This window comes from Myotis nattereri (assembly GCF_964212035.1).
Source record: "Myotis nattereri genome assembly, chromosome: 3".
Lineage (NCBI taxonomy): Eukaryota > Metazoa > Chordata > Mammalia > Chiroptera > Vespertilionidae > Myotis > Myotis nattereri.
The window spans coordinates 148,087,422-148,113,237 of record NC_138077.1 but is presented as its reverse complement, the minus strand read 5'-3'; the positions used below and the strand labels follow the sequence as shown (position 1 = coordinate 148,113,237).

The 25,816-nt window shown below is 41.9% G+C and overlaps 1 protein-coding gene across 1 annotated transcript in view; it reads left to right on the top strand.

Moving 5' to 3' along the window:
- LRRC8D (leucine rich repeat containing 8 VRAC subunit D) overlaps window positions 1-24,359 on the top strand; it is a 92,598-nt gene extending 68,239 nt beyond the window's left edge. The window contains exon 2 of the mRNA XM_081087769.1: window positions 21,425-24,359. Within this exon, the coding sequence (XP_080943895.1) occupies window positions 21,427-24,003 (2,577 nt within the window). The 5' untranslated portion in view covers window positions 21,425-21,426 and the 3' untranslated portion in view covers window positions 24,004-24,359. The remainder of the gene's footprint in view (window positions 1-21,424) is intronic.
- Window positions 24,360-25,816: the final 1,457 nt, after the last annotated feature.

Sequence of the window (25,816 nt, the reverse complement as noted above, 5' to 3'; positions counted from 1 at the left end):
CGGATGAGTCCGGGAGGGAGACAGGGAGTTGAGATCCAGACTCTTCTAACAGCAGGGCAATTCTATGTGTGTTTTAAATTCTGGCCAGATTTTTCATTTTATCACAATGCAGGGTCTTGGCACAGAAAGCCTTATAAAATAAAGTGAGCAATTTCATTCTAAAGTGGCCAACCAGCATTGTAATAGTCAGCAATAGCACATGGGCTGTGTGGGCCCAGGCAGGAGGAGGCTAACCCCTCCATTGCTTTTGTTTCGATGGGGAGTTCCTTACTGAGACTCTCAGAGGAAATGAAGGATGATAAATCCAGCTGCCGCTTCCTGTTTCTAGAATTTTGGGATTTTATTTTTTTTTTTTTTAAGGGTAGAATGCTTTATTTTTAAACCAGTGGAAAATACCCTCAACCTGATCCTGGTTAGTATTTCCTTAAAAACTAGATGTACTCACTTGAGCTTTGTGTGTGTGTGTGTGTGTGTGTGTGTGTGTGTGTGTGAGCATGTGAGCATGTGAGCGTGTGAGCGTGTGAGTGAAATTCCCATGATGCTGCCTGGGCTAGCTCATTCCCTGTGTTTTTCAACAACAGCAGAGAGAAACCAATTAGAGCAGATTTTACTGGGCAAGAAGTGCTATATGAGATTGATGACCGTCTCTGATTGAAGGGAGGCCTGTATTATATCGGTGGGATTGCTGTCTCAGTTCTGCTTCTTGTGCAATTCAGTTCTGGTTTTACTTCTGCTTGTGACTGTGTTATTAGTGAATAAAATCCCGAGTTATTTATTTAAGCAACACACTATCTCCTCACATGCCATAGTTTATGGAAGGTAACCATGAGATGTAGGATACTAGGATGCAACATCGGAGGGTTTGATTCTATAACCAATGGCTTTATAATTTAAAATAATGCATTTTCTCTAATGCCAATTAGTTTCATTCCTAATTTAGAGGCAGCGAATGTGTATGGAAGTGTCCATGGTGGTAAGTAGAATTGTGAGAGTATAGTAAATACGGCCCACGCCCTCACTGAGCAGGAATCTTAGCTCTGATTTAAGTCCCTTAGCCCCTCCTTGATTCCTAAAGTAGCTATGGCACTACTCTGTCCACAGTGGGTACTCAGTACATATTGTGCGCTTACAAACTGGTTGGCCCAGTTTATTTACTCTGTAACAATTACAGTTACAGTTTATAATGAATGAATTCAGAACAAACAGGAAATGTTCACCACCTAAGTTTAAAGAAGAGTTTATACTGAATGTTTGGTCAGTCTTCATTAACAACTCCTTCTGAAATAAGTGACATGGTGAGACTATAGCACACTTGGTGTTATACAGTAATCCAGTTCTAATCTCAGCTGTGCCATTTCCTTGTCGCAACAGTTCCTTGGTTTAAAAAAAAAGAAGTTGATACTTTTTTTTTTTCCCTCTCAGCAGTTTGTAGGGATCGGGTTAGTTGGAATCCGTGCAAGTGCTTTTAAAACTGAGCTGATGATAAAGGCATTAGGTAATCCTGTTATTAAATGGTAGTCAGGTTGTAAATTGATTTCACTTTTAGACTTTGCTCCTTGTGTCCTGAGGCTCAGCTTTTAAACACCAAGGTTTTATCTCCTTTGCCTAAGGGTTTTTTCTAATAATTCATAATATTTGGTGGGGGGAGATTCAATTTAATTTGAACTAATCTTTAAAACAAGCTGAACAGAGCAGGTATGGGCTTGGAAGGTCAGTCAGTTCTGGGTTTGAATCCTGGGTTACCGTATTTTAACTGCATGATCTTGGTCAAACTCATACTTTCTAAACTTCTCTCAATAAAACCAGGACAGCAAGCCCAGCTGCCTGGCTCAGTTGGAGTGTTGTCCAGAACACCAAAAAGGTTGTGGGTTCAATCCCCGGTCAGGGCACATACCCAGGTTGTGGGTTTGATCCTCCATCAGGGTACATACGGAGGCATCCGATTGATGTCTCTCTCACATCGATGTTTCTTTTTCTCCCCCTACCTCTCTCTAAAATCAATAAACATATCCTCGGATGAGGATTAAAAAAACAGAACCGTAATGCCGCTGCTCAGGGAGGATGTGACAATTTAATGAGCTCCAGTATGTGAGTGCTTGGTTACTCAATAAGGGATAGTTTTCTTCCTGTCTCCTTCTGTGTATTTGCAGTAGTCTGTGTTGAATGATGAGGTACAGGCTGAAGTTCCCAGTTAAAGACACCAGCAACACATGCCACCTCTCCTCCCTACCTCATCTTTCCCCTCCATACGACACCAAGGAAATGAGAAGGCAGTTAAGCTGCTTCAGGTCACCAACACTCTCCTTAGGAATAATAAGTATTTCTTTTCCCACCGTCTTCCCCTCAGTTCTTTTATTTATTATTTTTTAAAATATATTTTTATCGATTTCAGAGAGGAAGGGAGAGGGGAAAGAGAGATAGAAACATCAATATAAGAGAGAATCATTGATTGGCTGCCTCCTGCACACTCCCTACTGGGGATCGAGCCCGAAACTCAGGCATATGCCCTTGACTGGAATCGAACACAGAACCCTTCAGTCCTCAGGCTGACCCTTTATCCACTGAGCCAAACCGGCTAAGGCACCTCTCAGTTATTTTAATGCTTTACCTACAAGGGGGAGTTTCAGTGGTTGAGAGAGCCTGACACTGTGTGGATTACTTGAACATACACTCACGTGTCCATGTGCTGTGTTTTCTTTTCACGGTTATATGCGCTGTAGGGTTATTTTTGCAAGGCACCTTTTAAAAAAGAACTTATCTAGCCTTTCCCCCAAAAAAAGGACCCTTTAAAGTTTTATGACCGGATAAGTACTATGGTGGTTAGCAAGGTTAATATTTACCAACTTACTGAAGGGGAAAAAAAGCAAACAATATATATCCAACCTCTGTTTAAGAATTTCTGTAGGATTAAGAGTTCTTCCATCTCGGTACCTTTAGTAATAACAGCGTGCCACATACTTGAGCTAGTAGAAGTGTGTTTGCTGTATTGAACTTCATGCTCAAAATAAGAAACAATCACATGAAAAATACCTCTTTCTCACCCTGCTGTTTTCAACTTCCACCTCCCCACTCCTTTCCCACCCTGAAGCATACCCTGCCACCAAACCTGCCTCTCCTCCTTGCTTTTGCTTCGTTTTTCTCCCCAGCCAAGTTTCAGGAAATGAACATTCCCTTTGCCGCTTAATCTTGGCCCACAGCACGCCATGCTTTTCCTCTCAGTGTTTGGGCTGAAGTCTTGAGTGACATAGCTGCCGTTGCTCGACGCCTTCACTTCCTTGACTAGCTTGTGATACTGCTCACCACTCTTCCTTAAGTGTTGGCCTCTGGTTTCCAGGACAGAGCTCTCTTTCTCCTCCTTGGACCCTTTCTTTCTTCTCTCTTTTCTTTCCTGAATTCTTTTCTTCTTTCCTGTTCCCTGAGAATCCCCAGGATTCTTTGACCTTTCTCTCTGTAGGTCTCTCCTTGGATAATCTCATCTTCCTTCCCTTTCCTGAGTAGGCATAAATGTGTCATTCCAGCCTAGACCCTCCCTCTTCAGATTCAACTGACTACTGGGCGTCTTTACTTAAATTTATTATAGCTATTCTAATCTTTCAAGCTGAAAAATTGAACTTACCTGGAAGTCATCTTGATTGATGTACCTTTCTCATTCATTTCCCTTCCTCTGGTCTTTCCTGTCTCCAGTCCCTCTTCCATATTCTGGATAGAATTCTTCCTACATTAGAACACTGAACTCATTGCCCCCCTCCTTCAAACCATCCAGAGGTGCCTTATTACCCCATTCTTAACTGGATCTGACAATGTGGCACTTTTCTTGACCCCTACCCGTTTGTGTTCTGGGAAACCAGAGAGTAGTACCTTGCTCTCAGACATTCTGAGATAAGACCCATGTCCATCCGTCCTGCCTCCCATAAGCCTCTCAGATGAACCCCTTATTTACTTGCCCCTATGAAAGTCCAGGCCCCTTCCTTGTCTTTGACACAGCCCTCATTAATGAATTTTCTTGTGGTAACAGCCTGAATAAGATCATCTCCTTAATTGTCAGTCGTATTTTGTCTGTCACAGGTGTTACCTTTAAGTTTTTTTAAGAGTTATTATATCACTTTTACTTATGTTACTGATAATAAAAGTACATTAATTTATTATCTGTAGTAGTAAACTATAATGTATTGTTTTGATTAATGTATTTGTTAATATTAGGTATTTATTTTATGTTTATATTTTTCATTATAAGTCTTCAGTAGTGATGAATATTCTTGCCTTATAGGTTAGGATTGACAAAATGAGTCTATCCAAATCCATAACAGGCATTTTTTTAAAATATATTTTTATTGATTTCAGAGAGGAAGGGAGAGGGAGAGAGAGATAGAAACATCTTGATGAGAGAATCATTGATCAGTTGCTTTCTACACACCCCACACAGGGGATTTAGCCTGCAACCCGGGCCTGTGTTCTGACCAGGCATCGAACTGTGACCTCCTGGTTCAGAAGTCGACACTCAGCCACTGAGCTATGCCAGCCAGGATAGGCATTGTTTTTCTTTTGTATTAGTTTTAGACAGCATAGTGGTTAGACAGTCATATACTTTATAAAGTGTTCCCCTCGATATTTCCAATACTCACCTGGCACCATACGTAGTTATAATACTAGAGGCCTGATGCACAAATGTGTGCACAGGTATGGTCCCTCAGCCTGGCCGGCGATTGAGGCCGATCGGGGCCAGCCAGCTCTGGGGAGGGACTGCAGGAGGTTGGCCGGCCACGAGAAGTTGGCTGTGGGGGCGCACTGACCACGAGGGGGCAGCTCCTGCATTGAGTGTCTGCCCCCTGGTGGTCAATGCACATCATAGCTACCGGCTGGTTCTAACAGCCGCTTAGGCTTTTATATATATACATCATTGACTGTATTCACTATGCTGTACTTAACATCCTCATGACTTTTTTATAACTACCAATCTGTACTTCTCAATCCCTTCACCTTTTTCACCCAGTTCTCTAAACCCCCTTCAACTCTAGCAACCATAAGGCTGTTCTTTGTATCTGAGTCTGTTTCAATTTTGTTTGTTTGTTTATATTGTTCTTTAGATTCTTCATATAGGTTAAATCGCATGGCATTTGTCTTTCTCTGAATGAAAGAGGCATTTTTACTTCAAACTTTTATTATGTACCAGTTACACTGCTGTAACAGAAACTCCCAAGTAAAATGGATTAAATAAGATCAATATTTCTTTCTCATATAAAAGTCCAGAAGGGAGCCGCCACAGACTGGCAGGCCTCACATGTAGTTTCTAAGGTTGTGCCTGCTTCCCCATTTTTGCCAGCAGGAAAAAAAAAGAAAAGAAGCCAGATCAAGTAGCCTGAGCTTACAAAGGTTGCCAGGCATGAACAGTCACTTCTTCTCACATCCTGTTGGCCCAGCTTAGTTACTTGGCCATACCTGGTGGCAATGAGGCTGGGAAATGTTATCTCTAGTTGGGCAACAGGGCTCCCATATAAAATGGGTGGTGATGGTAGCAGGTGTCTATTCCCCAAAAGGGGAACGGTAGAATGGTTTCTGGGGGAAACTAAATAGTCTTTATCACAGGAACAAAAAACTCTGTTGATTACAAAGTGATATTGGGAGAAAATGAGTTTTTTTAACCCATCTGGACCTACTCCTGAAGGTTTCAGCAGTTGCCCTATGTAGGTAATAGGATTCAACATCTCCTACTTTTTTTCCTTCCCAGAGTATGCCACCCAGGGCAATTTATAGCTCTTATCCTCAACTAATTTATTTGTGGTAAACATTGGTGGCCACCAGATACCTGAGCACATCTCTAGACTAATGTCTGTAGAATGGAATTTTCCCCTATGCCAGAGGTTCTCAACCTGTGAGTCGTGACCCCTTTGGCGGTCGAACGACCTTTTCACAGGGGTCGCCTAAGACCATCCTGCATATCAGATATTTACATTACGATTCATAACAGTAGCAACATTACAGTTATGAAGTAGCAACGAAAATAATTTTATGGTTGGGTCACAACATGAGGAACTGTATTTAAAGGGCCAGAAGGTTGAGAACCACTGCCCTATGCTTTCTTGTCATTTATATATTTTCACATTCAGTACAACTTTTGGTATCATTTTGTCACCATCTTTGAAAGGCAGTGTTGACCTATTCTCTCTCTCAGGGGAATTATTTACTTCCTGCCATCTTGTGTTCTTCACTCTTAAATGTGTAAATAAACACACTCGGCTGTGAGCAGCTTCAGCAGTTTCCCACTTTGTACAGTGCTAATATTACCGTTTCCTCCTGATGTGGAAAGGTGTGGGAAATGGTTTTGTTGCTTTTAATTCTAAATTTCTTATTAAAAAATAATTGTAAGATGCATGCATGATCAAAGGTCAGCCCCAGTCAGAAAATAGAAAAGACTGTATATACTGCCCTAGCTGGTTTGGCTTAGTGGATAGAGAGTCAGCCTGCAGACCAAAAGTTCCCAGGTTCAATTCCAGTCAAGGGCACATACCTTGGTTGTAGGCTCCTCTCTGGTCCAGGCCCTAGTTGGGGCATGTGCAGGAGGCAACCAATCAATGTGTATCTCTCACATTGATGTTTCTCTCTGTCTTTCCTTCTCCCGCTCTCTCTAAAAAAAAAAAAAAATAATCAATGGAAAAATATCCTTGGATGAAGATTAACCAGAAAAAAAAAAAGGATGTCTTTACTGAGACATCATCTACTTTGTACCAATTATAGCTGTGAAATAGCTAAGATAGAATGTGTCTACATATTACTTGCCTTAAAAAATGTAGACTTGTGTTTATATATCAATCTTATACAATGGCATCAGAAAGTTCTAGCTCATGTGGCCTATACTTAGGGTGATGTTACCTCCCAGTTTTCCTAGAAGAGTCCCAGTTATACCTTATCCTGGCGTTCCACCTCATTTAGCATTTGTCACTCTCTAAAGTTTTTCAGCTCAGAAACTGAATTTTATGTTTGCTTTTATTGCATATTGCTCGTCTCAGCTATCACAGTGTTCTTGGCATTCATACACCTACTTTGCTGTCACTTTAGATTAGGATGTATTAGGACTATTTACCCTAAGTGATTCTGGGCAGAATAGTGGTTCATGTCCCACCCTTTCCAGAATACTTAAGATAAGCATGGGAAGATCTTTATGCCCTGGTAGGGCAAGGACTGTATCTATCTCGCTCTCCTACGTATATATTTTCAGTCCCCATTATATTACCTAAGCAAAATATTTGTTGAAAAGCTTGATGGCTTCATAGCAAAGGTTTGGTGAAGTCTATGATGGGCAAGATGAGTTATCTTCAATTATGCATCCCTAATAACTAACACAATGTGTGGTGCAGGGCCTTGAAGGGGGCCTTTGCAAGAGGAAGGTCCTGAAGTTGAATCTTCCATTGCACAGCTAATCTGCCTCTGCCTGTCCTTCTTCTTGGCACCTCTTCTCAGATGATTATTTTATATGTTCAGTTCATGAATATTTCCGACACTGTGCAGTCTGTGAGAAAGGAAATGCGTCTCAGTTTGCTCATTGGGTTTTCTCCAGGAATTTGCATCGTGTTTACACTTGAGTATACGGTATATATTTTATGGATGGAGGGATGAGTAAGTGAATAACTAAATGAAGGCTCAGGCTAAGGGTTAGGCTTATAATGTCTGCATAAAATTTAGTTGAATGTCTTGGAAGCCAAAAGTAAGTGGAGAACATCTGGATTCCATGGCTCTTTATCACAGTACATCACAAAAGACAAACTTCTCTTAGCACCAAGTGGTCAAGAAGAGTTTTTACCCGGTTCTTGTATATAAAACGGCTTCTTCAACGCAATGAATAATAGCAGCAGCCAAATTTATTGAGCACTTACCAGGTTCTGGGCACTTGCTCAACACTTGGATACGGTATTCTGATTTAAGTGTTTATTGACTCCAATAAACTGTGCACACAGAGCTAGATACGGTCAGAACTTTTGCGAAAGGGCAAGAAACTCCACGAGGACAAGGAGAAGGAAGGCCCGAGGCTCTGGCAGCTTCCCTGTTGCAGGGAATCTGCCTCTCTGAAGCGCGCCCCCCCCCCCCCACACACACACACACACACAGTCACCTGGCTGTGTGCTAGAATGGTGCTGGTCAGATCGTGGTCTTATCTTCTTGTGAGGGTGTGCCCAAACTTACCTTTGTCTTTTTGTTTTCTGGTAGAATGTTTCATTGTGAGCCAAACTGCATGCAGATGGTCTATTAGAATGAGTTTCCTTCAGAATAACTTATTTCAAAGAGTTGTATAGCATTGTCCGTCTGGACATTGAAGAATGCCTGTCAGAGCTGATCATTTTGATTTTGGCATAATTAATAGTGACCTTATATGTCACTGTAATTGATAGTGACAGTATTTGGCTCACAAGTTCAGTGCCTTCTGCACATTCTCCTAGAATGCTGTTATAGGTCTGGGAGATTTATTCTCTTACAGACCTTTATTAAGTGCTTGTCCTTTGCCAGGCCCTGGGACATGCAGATGCAGATAAAAGAAACTCTCCTCCTTTTAGGTTAGAAATTTATATCCAGGTGGAGGGAGAAAGGGAGACAGGCAGATGGGGGGCTCAGTTCGGCAAAGCTCTGGAGCAGCCATTGTCTAACTCTGCATTTGTTTTCGGTCCTAGGCTAGGATCTCCTAACATCTGCCAGGTATTAGGAGACTTTTTAACGAAATTTGCTACTTATCCAAGGTATATTGTTTCGATATCTGAGTATCTCTTCCTAACTCTGAGAAGTTTTTTGAGGGTTAGTAAGATGAGCACCAGGGCAAGGTACTCAGGTGCTTTCTAGCAATCTTTACAAACCAGGAATAAGGACTGCGGGGCTCTTGGTGGTGCGTATGCAGAGCAGATGTATATCCACGGGAAGAGAATGTGGCAAACTCCCCGGGACCATGGGAAGTTGCTTAGGATGTCAGGGAGCTCCATTCCGGTTCACTTTTTTTAGCCCAATTTCAGACCTGTGCCAGTCATACTCTAGAGAAAAAGGAAAATGGTCTAAGTTTTGATCTAAGATGTTTATCATACAGATGGAAAGAAGCAGGGAATTTAGAAATGCAAAGCTCCTCTTACAAGTTCCACTAGCTGCCTCGAAAACTGGTTGAAGATAGTTGGGATTGTAAAGGGCTGACCCAAGGCTTCCCTGTGAATTTGGGGTGGCGTCTCTGAAGCCTTGTTTGTTTTTTGGGTGTTGTTGTTTTTTTTAACCCTCACCTGAGGATATTTTCCCATTGATCTTTTAGAGAGAGTGGAAGAGAGAGAAACATCGATGTAAGAGAAACACATCGATTGGTTGCCTCCTGCACGTGCCCTGACCAGGGCCCTAGCTAGAACCCGGGACCCTTTGGTCTGTAGGCCAAGGCTCTATCCACTGAGTCAAACCAGCTAGGGCTTCTCTGAAGCCTTGAATAAGGTCCGTTAGCTGCTGGCTCTCTTTTTAGGGGCTAATCAGACCATTGCCTATTATCTCCGTCTGAATATTTCCTCTAGGCTGCTTCCCAGTAAGGACAGCTATGATTTTTTATTATTATTATTATTATTATTATTATTATTATTATTATTCCTTATCTTATTTCTAGAACCTGTATCTAGCACATTGAGGATACTCAGTAAATATTTGTGGAAGGAAATGAAGTTTCTAGCAGGGGTTACACTAAATGAGATATGTAGGTACTGGAGCATTTGTGAAATTTTGTTGGCCTGAGTTCATGGTAAGAGAATGCTAGTATAACTTATACAAGAAACTTTGGTATGTGGAATAAAACGTGGAAGCCATTGATATAGAGGCTCTTTTGTATTGTTTCATGAACAGGGTATCATTTTCTAGTTCTGAAATGTGGGCCATCACTTTTAAAATTCAGGAGAAAAAGCAAGAACATTCGCAACAGTGTATTAACACATTTCTATTAATTCCCAAGCTGTTCTGTCTTAGTTCTACTGAAATGTATTTACAGTTCTATTCCTTAGCTTTGAGGTAAATTTGCTCCATGAATAGCAATAATCTAGGGGAGAACCCCCAAATAGGTACTAAAATACAAACACTAAAATATACTTTTGTGTAAAGCTATTTTTATATTTCACAAGTTCTGAATTTGCTATCGTCCTCTACTTTCGGGTGTTGAATGGATTTATAAAAAGCTTTTAAAGATTAGCAAAATGGGTGCATTTTGCCCAACGTGAAATCTGCTTTTGGTAGATTTTATGATGAGTGCTTTGTAAAATCTGGGGTGTTTTTGTCTAACCATTTTTTCCATTATTTTTGAGGTATCTAAACCAGAGTAGTTTTAGAAGAAAGCTATTTTTAAAGTACAATTTTTTTATCATAATCTTTCAAAAGGAATAATACTAGTGAATTATTTCATGTGTATATAGAATTATATCAGCTATAGAACACCTTGCATAATTATAATATCCATAACTGCTAATACTTATATAATACCAGTAGTACAGAGCTCTTTTGGGAAAAGCTGAATCATTCTTTCTAATTTTGCATCTGAAGCATTTGTTTTTTTACCATATGAATTATTAGTATCTGAATTGACTATGGTGGGTATGTATGCACATACGTGTGTGTGTGTGTGTGCATGTGTGTGTGTAATGTGTTTATGCGTATGTATATATTGAATGTTGAGAAAGGGTTATTTATAGGGATGATGTAATTTATTACCTTTTTATGAGTTTGTTCTCCTTTGGCTTACTCAGTGAAGGATTTGAGAATTTGATCCTCACCAATCTCTTGGGTCTTCTCCCATTTGCTCAGTTTGTCCTAAAAGGCCAATTTTAGAAAGTGAAAATTGATTGAGTAGGGAACACATACCTATGTGGAAAAATTTATGTATTAGATTGTTTAATCAAGCTATTTGCTTCTTTATACCCTAAACTCTTTTCTTTAAATAACATTTCAAAGCCATTTTTCACTTCCTTTTTAAAATTGGGTTATTAAAAGCAACCTCCTAGTGCAGCTGGGACTAATTTTTTTTTTAAGTTTTAAAATAAGTGATCATATTTTTCTGTTTAGATTCTAGAATTTTGCTGCATCTCAATAAACTCAATATGTTTTCTAATGGACACTAAGTTACCCAGATTTATACTGCTAGTAAACGTGAGCAAAGAGATTTGAATCCAAGTCTCTTTGGCATCAGAAGTTCTCTCCTCTTTCTAGTATAATTTGCCACATCCTGAAAAACCGTAATTTTAACTGAAATATTTTTGAAAGAATTAATGAAATTAAATACACAGTTTCATTGTCAACCATTTATTTCAGGATTACTTCTATGAACATAGTGCTACATGTTAGTTGAAAATTCAATAAATTGGCCTATTCATCAGTTAAAGACTGATTAAAATGGCTTGCTTTTCTCCTCAGAGATTCTTTTTCTGCCATCAGAATTCAGCAAACATCTTCAGGGGGGTCTACTTTGTGTCAGAGCATGAACTAGGTGTTCTCAATACATGACCTTGTAAGGTGAGTGTTGTCAAGATTTTATAGATGAGGCATGCATACTCAGTGAGGATAAGTAAAATGCTAAAAAAAAATCTTTCAGAACCGGTTCAATATAATTATAACAACAAAGCAATCGTTTAAAAACATATTAAAATTTAGCATGTAGTCTGGCATGAATATCTACAAGCCCTATCTACTTTCACTATCCTATTTCTGTTGAAAAGGCAGTTTAAGCAGTAAAATAAAGATTAACATCTAGCTTTTAAACTTTTAACAGCTTCATTTGGATAATGGATATACCATAAAAGTGTGTCTTTAGTATATTCATGGGGTTATCCAACCATCATAGCATCAGATTTTGAACTTGGCTGTTGGTTATTGGTTTATTCCATTATTAATGGCCATACTTTGTGATAAGAAAACAGAATTATATATCATAAAAGAATTTAGATTCAATCTCTGATCTTCTGATTCATCCTTGGCCAGCCAAAGTCCAGTAACTTCCCCCTTTCAGGTCTAGTATAAAAAGCATCCTTGACTTCCTTGAAAAATGTTTGCCTGCAAGAAAATTAAGCTGGTTTTCACATGTGCCATAGAATGTGAAATCTACTTCCTGGTAACATAATTCTTTAAGTTCTCTGCAACAGACATATTATAAAGGAGAACCCAAAGAATGTCTGCAGCTAATATATACTAAGTGTGCCTTCCTCAAGTTAACAAAATAAATAAAAAGATACCCAGATAACCATTTATAGTCATTGTGGGGCCTGATTCACGAAATAGGTCCAACAGGATTTGGAAAGCTAAATACTGGTCTGCTCTCCCCTTGACTTTCATGTTAGAAAGTCACTTGAGGATCATAACATACTTAATATACTATGGTATATGGATATATGTAATATACTTCATACATGCACTCATACAAAAGCAACTTTTATTTTCAAAGTGCTACTGTGTTTTTAATTCCGCTGATGATTGAAACACGCCCTGGGAGGTAGGAAGTTTTTACCCAGCTTTTGGTGAGTCAAATAGGATAGCACACATTAATTGAAGTCCCTTGTTAGAGATAAGAGCTTGTCAGTGGCTGACATTGCAGAAAAGTACTGGTTTCCTGCCTTAGGGCGCCCGCCCCCCCAGCACTTCCTTAAGACTGCAGGTAAATCATCCATGTTTCTATCTATTGATGTACCCACAAAATGTGTTATCTGTACAAGGGCATACTACACTAATATAGTGTGGCAACATTAGAACTTCCATTGGATGACTGTGTGACAGAGAAAAAGACTGGGAGGTGAAAGGTTCTGTTCGCGCTCTCAGCTAATTAGCTTAGGGAGGTCATTTAAGCTGTTTGTGCCTCAGGTCTCTTCATACTACTGGGCAACAGTAAAGCCTAATTCACTCAGTTTCTGTAACACATAATTTCTTTCCTGACTCTATGCCTTGGCACTTGCCATTTTTTTCTGCCAAAATTGTATTCCTTACCTTCCCCATGACCCCATAAAGATCCCCCTCCTTCAGGTGTCAGCTTAGAAACCATCTCTCTGTGAAACCCTCCCAGTTACCAAATGCAGACATTGGTTTGCCCAGTCCTATGCCTCTCGTGCGCTTGGCATTAACCAGGCCAGAGCGACTTTCTTACCATGTTGAAGTAGCACGCTGAACTGCTTTTCACCTCCCATGAGACTGCGGGGCTTGCTGAGGGCAAGGGCTAGGCTGCATCGCTTCCGTATTCCCCGCCGTGGCAACCAGCTCATGGTTTTCTTGAGTTCTGAGTGAATGTCATGAAAGGTTGTCCTGGGGAAGGTGATGATTATATAACTTAATTTCCTTGTGTCCTCAAAGCTAAGCATTACATGAGAAGGTCAGTCCTTCAACAGCCAACCCTTAATCAACAGAACACCCACTGTATGACTGTGTGGTAGAGAAAAAGACAGGGAGACGAAAGGTTCTGTTCACTCTCTCGCTTAATTAGCTCAGGAAGGTCATTTAAGCTGTTTTGTGCCTCAGGTCTCCTCATACTATTGGGCAATGATAACGCCTTGTTCATTCAGTTATTGTGAGAATACGTTGAGATATTTTGTAGGAAAGTAATTTGCAAACTTAAAGCACTGCTAACATGACAAGTAAAGAAGAGACGCAGTATAGTCTGGTAGAAAGAACATGTCGTTTGGCCTTAAATGAGATTTTAAGTCCAGACCCCACCACTAATTATTTGACTTCCACAGCTTAACTCCAGCAAGCCTATTTATCTGTCAAGGGAAGGTAATAACACTGTGGCAGCTTCGAGTAATGTTGTGAAGGTCAGATGGAATTCAGGCAGAGTTCCACTTGCGTTCCATCTGAATATATTCACCTGCGAGCAGCCGGAGCTTTTGAACCTTGTCCATGCATACCTCCGCGCCTCGTTCTGCGTCAGCTTCAGTTCCTTGTCCTCCAGAGAGAGTGGTCCTCTTCTCTCAGGCTGGAGAGATAGACAGCAGAGGGAGGCCACCAGAGGACGAGCACAGACTCCCTGACCTGTGACCCCAGCTAGCCTGAATGTACCTTGGGATGGGGGTGAGGCAAAGGTATTTTATAAAAGGAACACACCCATGTGCATGTAACCAGATCATTGAGTCTCATTGCTGCCCGATATTCCATTTTGTGAATATTCCACATTTTATTTTCTATTCTACTGTTGATGGGCATTTGGATAGCTTCCGGTTTAGGGCTGTAGCAAACGGTGTTACTGGGAATGCTTGATTAGTATATGTATTTCTCATGGGTCTATACTTCACAGTAAAACTGCTGGGTCATAGAATATGCATATGTGCAATTTTAGTAGATACTGACACCAAAGTTTCCTGATATGGTTACACCAGTTCACACTCTCTCACCATCAGTGTTTAAACAGTGGTTCTCAACCTGTGGGTCACGACCACTTTGGGGGTCGAACAACCCTTTCACAGGGGTCGCCTAAGACCATCAGAAAATACATATATAATTACATTCCGATTCATAACAGTAGCAAAATTACATTATGAAGTAGCAATGAAAATAATTTTATGGTTGGGGGTCACCACAACATGAGGAACTGTATTAAAGGGTCGCGGCATTTAAGAATTTAAGAGTTCTGGTTTAAGAGTTCTGATTGCTCTGCAGCCTGGCCAGCACTTGGTATTATCTGTCCTTTTAATTTTAGGAGTTCTGGTGGATTTTATAATATTGCATGGCGTTTGGGAAATAGGACCATTCCCTCAGCCCCAAACCTAAAATTAACCTTTAATACATTCATTTTCAGAAATGCAGAATGCACAAAAGCAGGAGATTATATTAGATGTAAAGTTCCTTTTACAGTGGTTGTTACATAGAAGGAAGATGATAAATGATAGCTGCTTTTTTTTCTTTGTGTCCTCAAAGCTAAGCATTACAGCAGATCACCATCACTCTCTGTTTTCCAGGGGAGAGTAGGGCATGGTGTATACAAAGGCATTAAGACATGGTGTCTGCTCCCAGGGGCTCCAGATCTCACTGAGGAGACAACATTGGAACAGGTTATTACTAGATGGATTGATAGGAGCTTGGAGAAGGAGGCAGTGCTTGAGCTGGAACTTGAAGAATAAGTAAGAGTTGGGCAGAAAGAAGAAAGGGATTGGGCTGGAGGAGTTGGCAGGGGCACGCACCCTTGGTGGGGAGTGCAGAATAGACAGCATGCTGGAAGAGGGGCCCCCCTTAGGCCGAGGTCTTCAGAAGCTGGGCTCTGTTGTTCGGCTCTTGACACCTTTGGGAAGCGGGGGGCTGAGCTGGCAACCGTTGGGGGTTTGGTGAGAAGTTACAGTACTCTACTACTGTGTTCTCTGCCCCCGTCTTTTACCTCTTTCTTCTTCCTCTGGGAAAGTGGTCGGCCCTCCTCCTCTCTCCCCTGGAAACAAAGCCTGTCCTGAATGTGAAGTGTTTGAAAACCACCATCAAAGCTTTGACAGCTGTACAGTGTCACTGGTTACGGGACCCCACAATGTCTCTGCTGCGGGGTCCTTTAGCTATTTGTTTTTATTCTGAGGCCTAGCTCAGAGTTTTTATTCTTGTGTGGGCCTAGGTTGCTTTTGGGGGGCAATGAAGTTTAAGAAAATTCTGCCCAATACCCTATGGAGATAGTTAATAAATGTTCTTGAGGAATGTTGATAATGATGATGATAATGCTGAATATGATTGCCAGGAGTTCATGCATTCTTTCATCAGTTGTGTCAGGCATTGCTACATAGCAATAAAGAAGAGGAACATGGTCCCTGCCCTCATTGAATTTGTCATCTAGTAGGGGTCAGACAGAGTGGTTCTACCACAGAGTGATAAGGGCTGTGATGGGTGGAGCTGCAGAGAAGCACCTCACCCAGACAGGGGATCAGGGAGGGCTTCCTGGGAGAAGCGACAGAAATCTGGTAGCCTCAGAGAGGAGAGAGGAAAGGGAGTGTTCCAGGTAGAGGAAACAATATGTAGGAAGAATGGCTGGTTGGAAAAACTAGAAGTTACCAACCTAGAGCAGAGTCTGGAGAGGAGAGGGGTTTTCATCAAAGGACCAGCAGCAGGTGGAAGGTGGGTTCAAGGCTGGAGGCAGAGAAACTAGTTGTAAATCAAGGCTTAATAAATAAGTAACCAACATTCTCAGTACAGTGACTTTGAAAATTCCCTGTTCCCTCAGCCTCCAACCCAAACACCTTGGCTTCTCTAGAGTCCAGTACAGCTATTTGAAGAGTGAAGAAAAATCCCATTAGAAAGAAATATGTGCCCCTCCTCCCCCCAGTCTATTTTTTCCAGCATCCATATTGACGGACCTTTAAAACTGTGGTTCCTGGTGTGACCATATGAAGTTTTCTTTTTTGCAAGGAATACACCAGTGTGAGGTGTGTTCTCCAGTTTCTGTACATGAAGCAAGAAACTATTCTGTAACCTCTGGCTGCGTGCAGTGTTGTACTTCTAGATAGGGACTAACAAGCTCACATGGCATGTGGTAGAACTCTTCCTCATTTAAATTGGCCCACCATGCATTCTAATAGCCTTGCTTCCTGCTTACGTTCCCACTCATAAGCAAGATTCCTGTGGGGATGTTATCTGCCACTTACTCCACTGAGGTACACGTATTTCTTTTCTTTGTTCCACCTCTATAGTAATTTCTTACAAAGACTGGGTGCCAGGCATTTCACACATAAGCCCTGAAGTCTGAAAATGTAAGTACAACTCAGTAGTTGAGATGTGTTCAGAGTTCTTGGGTTTGTGCTTACCTGAGTACATAAAAGATATTTCACTTAAAAAAGATAACATCAGAATTGCTATTATAATGAAAAAGATGTTTGTTGTCTTTTATTAAGAAACTAGTAGCCCATCGCGTGATACCACGCGCAGTAGGCCACCCACCGCTTCCGCAGGAGCTGGTGGGAACCACAGCGCATCGCCAGGAGCCACGCTGCTTCCACGGGAGCCGTGTGGCTTCCGCAGGAGGCAGAAGCGAGCCGCTGGCAACCACGGGAAACGGGAGGGAGCTGCACTGCTTCCACAAGAGGCAGGCCCACCGTCTCTTCTCGGGGTCTGCGCTCGGCCATGGAGGCTGTGGAACAGCACGCCCCCCCCCCTCCCCGCCCCCCGTCCCTGTCCGTGTCTGCTCTGTCTCCGGGGTGGGGGGGTGGGGGCGCAGCCCAAGCCGGGGCACAGCAGCTCACTGGCCCCCCTGTCTCTGTCTCCGCTCCAGGCCTCACCAGCACACGCAACCTCCTCCTGTCTGGTCTTGACCCATTACTGCGTCCTGGCCTAATGTGCATATTTCCTCTTTATATATATAGATACTATGCACCTGCTCTGCAAAGTACTAGTTGTATGGGAAAGTTTCAGAGAAAATAAGGCATAATATAAAATAGAACAAGCAGAATAAAAGTGCTAATGCCACCACTCTCCATTTTGTCATTCCAGGAGAGACACCAGTAATCAGTCATAATGCTGTTTCCCATTGAAGCCAGCGTCAGCCTCAGAATTCTTTTCTACATGGCACTTGGGGCAACTTTTTCATGCATAGATAATAATCTATCTTCTGTCCTTTATTCAAAAAATAAGTGCATTCCCAGAATCTTGGGTACTCTCCTTGCTTTTTAACTTTTTGTTTTATATTAGTTATATACTAGTAAATCCTTTTTCATATGATTATTGGAACCTGAGAACTTCCTGAGAAAGCAGAATGGGGTAATGTTGTTTTTCAAGAAGTTGAAATTTTCAAATTCAATAAGATATAATTTGTTTTCCGTCTGTGATTACAGAAGCCCAGTCCCATTACTTGTCACTATAAGCATTATGTTTTTCTTGGTTACTTCCTGAATGATTGTCCCTGTACCATGTTATTTGTATAACCAGTTTCAGGACTGTAATGCTGGCAGCCGTTAGTAAATGGCGCCCACATTTTTTAGTGTCCTGGCACCAGGATTCTCTTCCTTACTGCTGGGGTCATCAGCTTTGGCAGGGATTAAAGGTCTCATTAGTCCTGACTTAGTGCCATCACTGATCATTCCTGCCCACCTGTGTTTTTGGCCCTCTTCTCATTCCACATGTTTTCCATTGGTGCCACAAGGGCCAGAGTTTCAGCTGCATATATTGATAAATCTCAAGTATATAGACTAAGAATCCTCTTACACTCCCTTAATTTCAGCCATCCGTGGGACATTTCCACCAGGGTGGTAGGAGCTAATGTAAAGAGCTAACAAATACTTGTGGCCAGAGGTTGTGCTAAGAGCTTTACAATCATGTCTTAATTTAAGCTTTCCAGCAACCCTTAGCAGTTATCATCCCCTTGTTACAGATGAAAAAGATAAGGCTTAGAGAATCACACCATTTGTATGTGGTAGGTCTGGGACTGGTACACAGGCTATCCAGAGTTTGCTGGTATCTACAGACAATTCATTCTGGGTTGTACAGTAGAAATCACCCCACCCCTCTACCTCAGAACTTCAGTCTCAACCTTAAATCAGTCCAGTCCACAACAGATACCGTCCTGTTCTCATATCCTTCTCCAAGGTCCAGTAAGTTACAGGTCTTCCAATTCTGTCTCCTAAAAAAAAAAATAGCTCTCCAATTTCTACCCCCAGCTTTCTACTCTAACCACCATGGACCTTGAGCAGACTATCATTATTTCTTACCTAGAAGGCAGTTTACTCCCTCCCCGCCCTTTTTTTTTTTAAATATATTTTTTATTGATTAAGATATTACATATGTGTCCTTATCCCCACGTTGCCCCCTACCTCACCCCCCCCCCCCCCCCCCGCTGTCCATGTCCATTGGTTAGGCCTATATGCTTGCATATAAGTCCTTTGGTTGATCTTCCCCCCTTACCCCCACCCTCCCCTACCTTCCCTCCAAGGCCCGACAGTCCAATCAATGCCTCTCCGTCTCTGGATCAGTCCTTGTTCATCAGTTTATGTTGTTCATTATATTCCACAAATGAGTGAGATCATGTGGTATTTATCCGCTCTCCAGTTCCATCCATACTGTGGCAAATGGTAAGAGTTCCTTTTTCTTCTTCCTCTTCTTAAAGAATACCTTTCAGCATTTCATATAATGCTGGTTTGGTGGTGATGAACTCCTTTAGCTTTTCCTTATCTGTGAAGCTCTTTATCTGACCTTCAATTTTGAATGATAGCTTTGCTGGATAAAGTAATCTTGGTTGTAGGTTCTTGGTATTCATCACTTTGAATATTTCTTGCCACTCCCTTCTGGCCTGCATGGTTTCTGTAGAGAAATCAGCTGACAGTCGTATGGGTACTCCCTTGTAGGTAACTGACTGTGTTTCTCTTGCTGCTTTTAAGATTCTCTCTTTGTCTTTTGCTCTTGGCATTTTAATTATGATGTGTCTTGGTGTGGTCCTCTTTGGGTTCCTTTTGTTTGGGGTTCTCTGCACTTCCTGGACTTGTAAGTCTATTTCTTTGATCAGGTAGGGGAAGTTTTCTGTCATTATTTCTTCAAATAGGTTTTCAATATCTTGCCCTCTCTCTTCTTCTGGTACCCCTATAATTCTGATGTTGGTACGCTTGAAGTTGTCCCAGAGGCTCCTTACACTATCTTCATATTTTTGGAATCTTTTTTCTTTTTTCTTTTTTGTTTGGGTATTTTTTGTTTCTTCATATTTCAAATCTTTGACTTGATTCTTGGGATCCTCTTGTCTGCTATTGGATCTCTGTATATTATTCTTTATTTCAGTCAGTGTATGCTTAATTTCTAGTTGGTCTTTTTCATATCCTCCAGGGTCTCACTAAATTTATCGGCGGTTTCCATAAAATTCTTGAAAAACCTTATAAACATGGTTTTGAACTCTATATCCAGTCGTTTGCTTTCCTCCATTTCTGTCATTTGTGACCTGTTTCTTTGTCTCCGCATTTTTTATGCTTCCCTGTGTTGGTAGAGTGGTTTTGTGTGCTAGGTGTCCTGTAGGGCCCAGTGGCTCAGCCTCCCCAGTTACCTGAGGTGGACACTCTTGGTGTTCCCCCTTGTGGGCTTTGTGCACAGTCTTGTTGTAGTTATGCCTTGATTGTTGTAGGATCACTGGGAGGAAATGACCTCCAGGCCAGTTGGCAGTGAGAATCAGCTGTGTCTGCAGTGGGAGAACTTCTGTGCTAAAGACACCCTTCTGGGGCAAGACTTGCTTCAGTGGGGCTTTGGTGCTCACTGAGTCTGCGCCCTGAGTGTGTCCCTTATGGATCTGAGGAGTTGTAATCTGGATGGTCTCCCTCTGACCACTGGGTACACTGGCTCTTGGATCTAAGGAGGTGCTAATTTAGCCTCTGCCTGAGGTTACCCAGCAGGAGCTACGAAGAGAACTGCAGATTCCCCTTCCTTTTTTGGAGTTTGGAGGTGCCCTGATGAGGCCCAGCTGTGAAGCAATGCAAGCTGCTGTGGGACCTTGGGCCTTCTCTTGGAAGTTGTGGGTCTGTCTGGCCCAGCTGCAATTTGTTAGGTAATTTTCAGGTTGCAAAGGGCCAGGGCATTCATATGCAAAAGCCTCTGCCGCAGCTTGGGTGGGGCAGGGTCTCAGGGAATCAACAGGGTGGAGCAAGTAGCTATGGCTGATCCTCAGCCCTACCCTAAGGGGCCGCATGTCTCAGTGTCCCGATAATTGCTGCAAGCACCTCTGAGGGAAAGCCGCCCTCAAGTTCAGAGTTCTGCCTGCTGCCAGACAGTCCATTTTCTCCCCGTATGAGTCCTGGGTCCCCAGAGACTTCCCAGAACCGGAGTTCAGAGCAGTCGGGAGCTTGTGACTCCCTCCCGATTCAAAAAGACAGCGCATCCTCAGGTACCAGCCCCTTTCCACGCGCGCACACGTGCATGCTTGAGCATCCGTACCTTTGCACTTTACTTCCGCAGCTCCTCTGAGCCTCAGTGTGCTTTTCTCTTTTCTTCTAGTTGTAGAATTTCCACTCAGCCAGCCTTCCTGTAGTTCTGGATGTTGTCTGTTTTGTCATTTCGTTGTATTTTTGAAGTTGTTGTGGGAGGCAGCAATTTCCCAGTGTTTACCTATGCTGCCATCTTAGTTTCTCTCCCCCCCCCCCCCCTTTTTTTATCCTTGTGAAATAGGAGAAAAGAACTGGTACAACAAACCACTATTTTTCTCAGTGATCTTCCTTTTTAAAAAAAAATATATTTTATTGATTTTTTACAGAGAGGAAGGGAGAGGGATACAGAGCCAGACACATCGATGAGAGAGAAACATCAATCAGCTGCCTCCTGCATGCCCTTGACCAGAATCAAACCTGGGACCCTTGAGTCCGCAGGCTGATGCTCTATCCACTGAGCCAAACTGGTCAGGGCAGTGATCTTCCTTTTAAGTTCATTTTCTACCGTACCTGTCTTGGATAAAAGGATAAGAAAACTTAGTTTGGAGCAAGTGAAAGGTTTTTCTCACATGCATCGCTGTAATCATGCCTTTTGTTTGCTTGTCTTCTAGGAATGTTTACCCTTGCGGAAGTTGCTTCGCTTAATGACATTCAACCAACTTACCGAATCCTGAAACCATGGTGGGACGTGTTTATGGATTACCTGGCTGTCGTTATGCTGATGGTAGCCATCTTTGCAGGAACCATGCAACTTACCAAAGATCAGGTGGTCTGCTTGCCAGTATTGCCATCTCCTGTAAATTCAAAGGCACAGACACCACCAGGAAATGTCGACGTTACCACCAATATCCCGAAGATGGAAGCAACCACTGACCAAGACCAACATGAGCGGGTGACAAGTGACATTTCCTTTGACACATCTGCTGTGACACCTGACATACCTCTCAGAGCCAGATATCCTCACCCAGATTCCACAGCTCCAAATCAGGAGGCGAAGAAAGAGAAGAGAGATCCAACAGGCCGGAAAACAAACCTGGATTTTCAGCAATATGTATTTATTAATCAAATGTGTTACCATCTGGCCCTTCCGTGGTATTCTAAGTACTTTCCATACCTTGCTCTTATACATACTATTATTCTCATGGTCAGTAGCAACTTTTGGTTCAAATATCCCAAAACATGCTCGAAAGTAGAACATTTTGTTTCAATATTAGGAAAGTGCTTTGAATCTCCTTGGACTACAAAAGCATTGTCTGAGACGGCGTGTGAAGACTCGGAGGAGAACAAGCAGAGAATAACAGGTGCCCAGACTCTACCAAAGCATGTGTCCACCAGCAGCGATGAAGGGAGCCCCAGCGCCAGTACCCCGATGATCAACAAAACTGGCTTCAAATTTTCAGCCGAGAAGCCCGTGGTTGAAGTCCCCAGCATGACCATCCTGGATAAAAAAGACGGAGAACAGGCCAAGGCCCTGTTTGAGAAAGTGAGGAAGTTCCGTGCCCACGTGGAAGACAGTGACTTGATCTATAAACTCTATGTGGTCCAAACAGTTATCAAAACTGCCAAGTTCATTTTTATCCTCTGCTATACAGCAAACTTCGTCAATGCTATCAGCTTTGAACACGTCTGCAAGCCGAAAGTTGAGCACCTGACCGGTTATGAGGTTTTTGAGTGCACCCACAACATGGCTTATATGCTGAAAAAGCTGCTCATCAGTTACATATCCATTATTTGTGTGTATGGTTTTATCTGCCTCTACACTCTCTTCTGGTTATTCAGGATACCTTTGAAGGAATATTCTTTTGAAAAAGTCCGAGAAGAGAGCAGTTTCAGCGACATTCCAGATGTCAAAAATGATTTCGCGTTCCTTCTGCACATGGTAGACCAGTACGACCAGCTGTATTCCAAGCGTTTCGGTGTGTTCTTGTCAGAAGTCAGTGAAAATAAACTTAGGGAAATTAGTTTGAACCATGAGTGGACATTTGAAAAACTCAGGCAGCATGTGTCACGCAATGCCCAGGACAAGCAGGAGCTGCATCTGTTTATGCTGTCGGGAGTGCCCGATGCTGTCTTTGACCTCACAGACCTAGATGTACTCAAACTTGAACTGATTCCAGAAGCTAAAATTCCTGCTAAGATTTCTCAAATGACTAATCTCCAAGAACTTCACCTCTGCCACTGCCCTGCAAAAGTGGAACAGACTGCGTTTAGCTTTCTCCGAGATCACTTGAGATGCCTTCATGTGAAGTTCACCGATGTGGCTGAAATTCCTGCCTGGGTCTATTTGCTCAAAAACCTTCGAGAGTTGTACTTGATAGGCAATTTGAACTCTGAAAACAATAAGATGATAGGACTTGAATCTCTCCGAGAGTTGCGGCACCTTAAGATTCTCAACGTGAAGAGCAATTTGACCAAAGTTCCCTCCAACATCACAGATGTGGCTCCACATCTTACAAAGTTAGTCATTCATAATGACGGCACTAAACTCTTGGTACTGAACAGCCTTAAGAAAATGATGAATGTCGCCGAGCTCGAGCTCCAGAACTGTGAGCTAGAGAGAATTCCACATGCAATTTTCAGCCTTTCTAATTTACAGGAACTGGATTTAAAATCAAACAACATACGCACAATTGAAGAAATCATCAGTTTCCAGCATCTAAAACGACTGACTTGTTTGAAATTATGGCATAATAAAATTGTTACCATTCCTCCCTCCATTACCCATGTCAAAAACTTGGAGTCACTTTATTTCTCCAACAACAAGCTCGAATCCTTACCAGTGGCAGTGTTTAGTTTACAGAAACTCAGATGCTTAGATGTAAGCTACAACAACATTTCCATGATTCCAATAGAAATAGGATTGCTTCAGAACCTGCAGCATTTGCATATCACTGGGAACAAAGTGGACCTCCTGCCAAAACAATTGTTTAAATGCGTGAAGTTGAGGACTTTGAATCTGGGGCAAAATTGCATCTCCTCCCTCCCAGACAAAATTGGTCAGCTCTCCCAGCTCACCCAGCTGGAGCTGAAGGGCAACTGCTTGGACCGCCTGCCAGCCCAGCTGGGCCAGTGTCGCCTGCTCAAGAAAAGCGGGCTTGTTGTGGAAGATCACCTTTTTGACACCCTGCCACTCGAAGTCAAAGAAGCATTGAATCAAGACACAAATGTTCCTTTTGCAAATGGGATTTAAACTGAGATAATACGTGCACATCCATGTGCAGGAACAACTTCCTAGATTGCAAATGCTCACGTACAAGTTATTGCAAAATAATGCGTTTTAGGAGTAGACACATCTTTAAAAATAAAACACAGAGAGGATGCATAGAAGGCTGATAGAAGACATAACTGAATGTTCAATGTTTGTAGTGTTTTAAGTCATTCATTTCCAAATCTTTTTTTTTCTTTTGGGGAAAGGGAAACAAAAACTATAATCACTAATCTTGGTTTCTTTTTAAATTGTTTGTAACTTGGATGCTGCCGCTACTGAATGTTTACAAATTGCTTGCCTGCTAAAGTAAATGATTAAATTGACATTTTCTTACTATATCACCTTTATTGAGGTGTCTTGATTTACTTTGCTTTAACTCAGATCACTAAAGACATATCAAGTCCAAGCTTTTAAATATAGATTTGCTGAAATATTGATTCCTTTCCTGTTATAATTTAAAGCACCCCAAATAAGCACTTCTTATAATATTTGGCTGGTACAACTGTTTCTGAGAATCCCATTTTATAGATTTTACACTCTCAAAAGTCTAGCATACAGTAAAGGTGTGTAGCTTTGTTTATTTTTAAAGACTAAATAATGACAAAAAATAATAGAAAATAGCATTCCTCTTAGTAATAGCTGTTTTCCCTTAGCCTGGAGTTATGATTATATGGTGCATTTTTCTTCCAATAATATAGGGTTACCAATAAACAGAAAATGTTTTTAAAAAATAAATTTATCTGATTACAACCAACATAGAATTTTTAATGGCTTAATGATTAACAACCTTCCACTATCTATCACCTTTTGGAAGATAACACAGAATCAAAATAAGTCTTATTTAATTTTTTGCCCTGTTTTCGCTGTTGGGGAGGGGCGGGAAGGACTTGTACTTCATTGGGTTGGAAAACTCCTAACTTTCCATATTCATTTTAGTGACAGGCTGTATTTCCTGTGTTTGTCTGCTGGTAGGAGGGGTCATACCCAGGGAAATGCTGGCAGAATGTCCATTTTAATTTATAGCTTTCCTTCTTTATTTAACTTACAAAGTGTCTAAATCCATTCCGGAAAATCAAAAACTTCCCTGCCACCTGTTTAGGTCTTGGTTGGCAAGCATTTCATAGGCCTTTCTGTGCGAGTGTTTTTCCAAGAGATAAGTGCCTGGCACTCGATGGCAAAGTAGTATCCTCTCTCCATAAGACTCAAGTCACCTAATGAAACACTGGTCGTTCTCTTGTCACCCCCTATGATGGCTTGAAGGACGTTGCAGAAAATATGAAAAGATGGACTCACAACCCTGCTTTTCTCCCAAAGAATGGAACTCTGGGGGCACTGGCCTGTTGCAGGTGGTGGTGAGCCTTTACCTGCTGCACAGCTGGTAAGTACTTGGAGAAGTATCCTCTCCAGTCGAAAAGCCTGAGGCCACTGTGGCTCAATCAGGAACTGATCCCAGCTCCAGCATCCTAACCACTCCCTCCCCGGAAAGACTTGAGATAGAGGGAAAGAGTCTAAAAGTCCAAGTTTAGACAGAAGGCAGTGCTAAATGTGGGGGATGAACAAATTCTCTCCCGTGTACACACCTTTTCTACAGCATTCATTAATATAATCACTAGTACTGATTATGCGCCTACTCTGTGCCTAGCTAGTTCAAGGAACTGGGGATTCAGTGCAAATAGTACAAACGATTGATTATGATTGTAGCACGGAAGGTTTATAGAACCTGCATGAATGAATAACGGCTGGGATGGGAGCAAAGTTAGTTAAGGAGGAGCTTCAGGGAAGTGTTGCACTTACA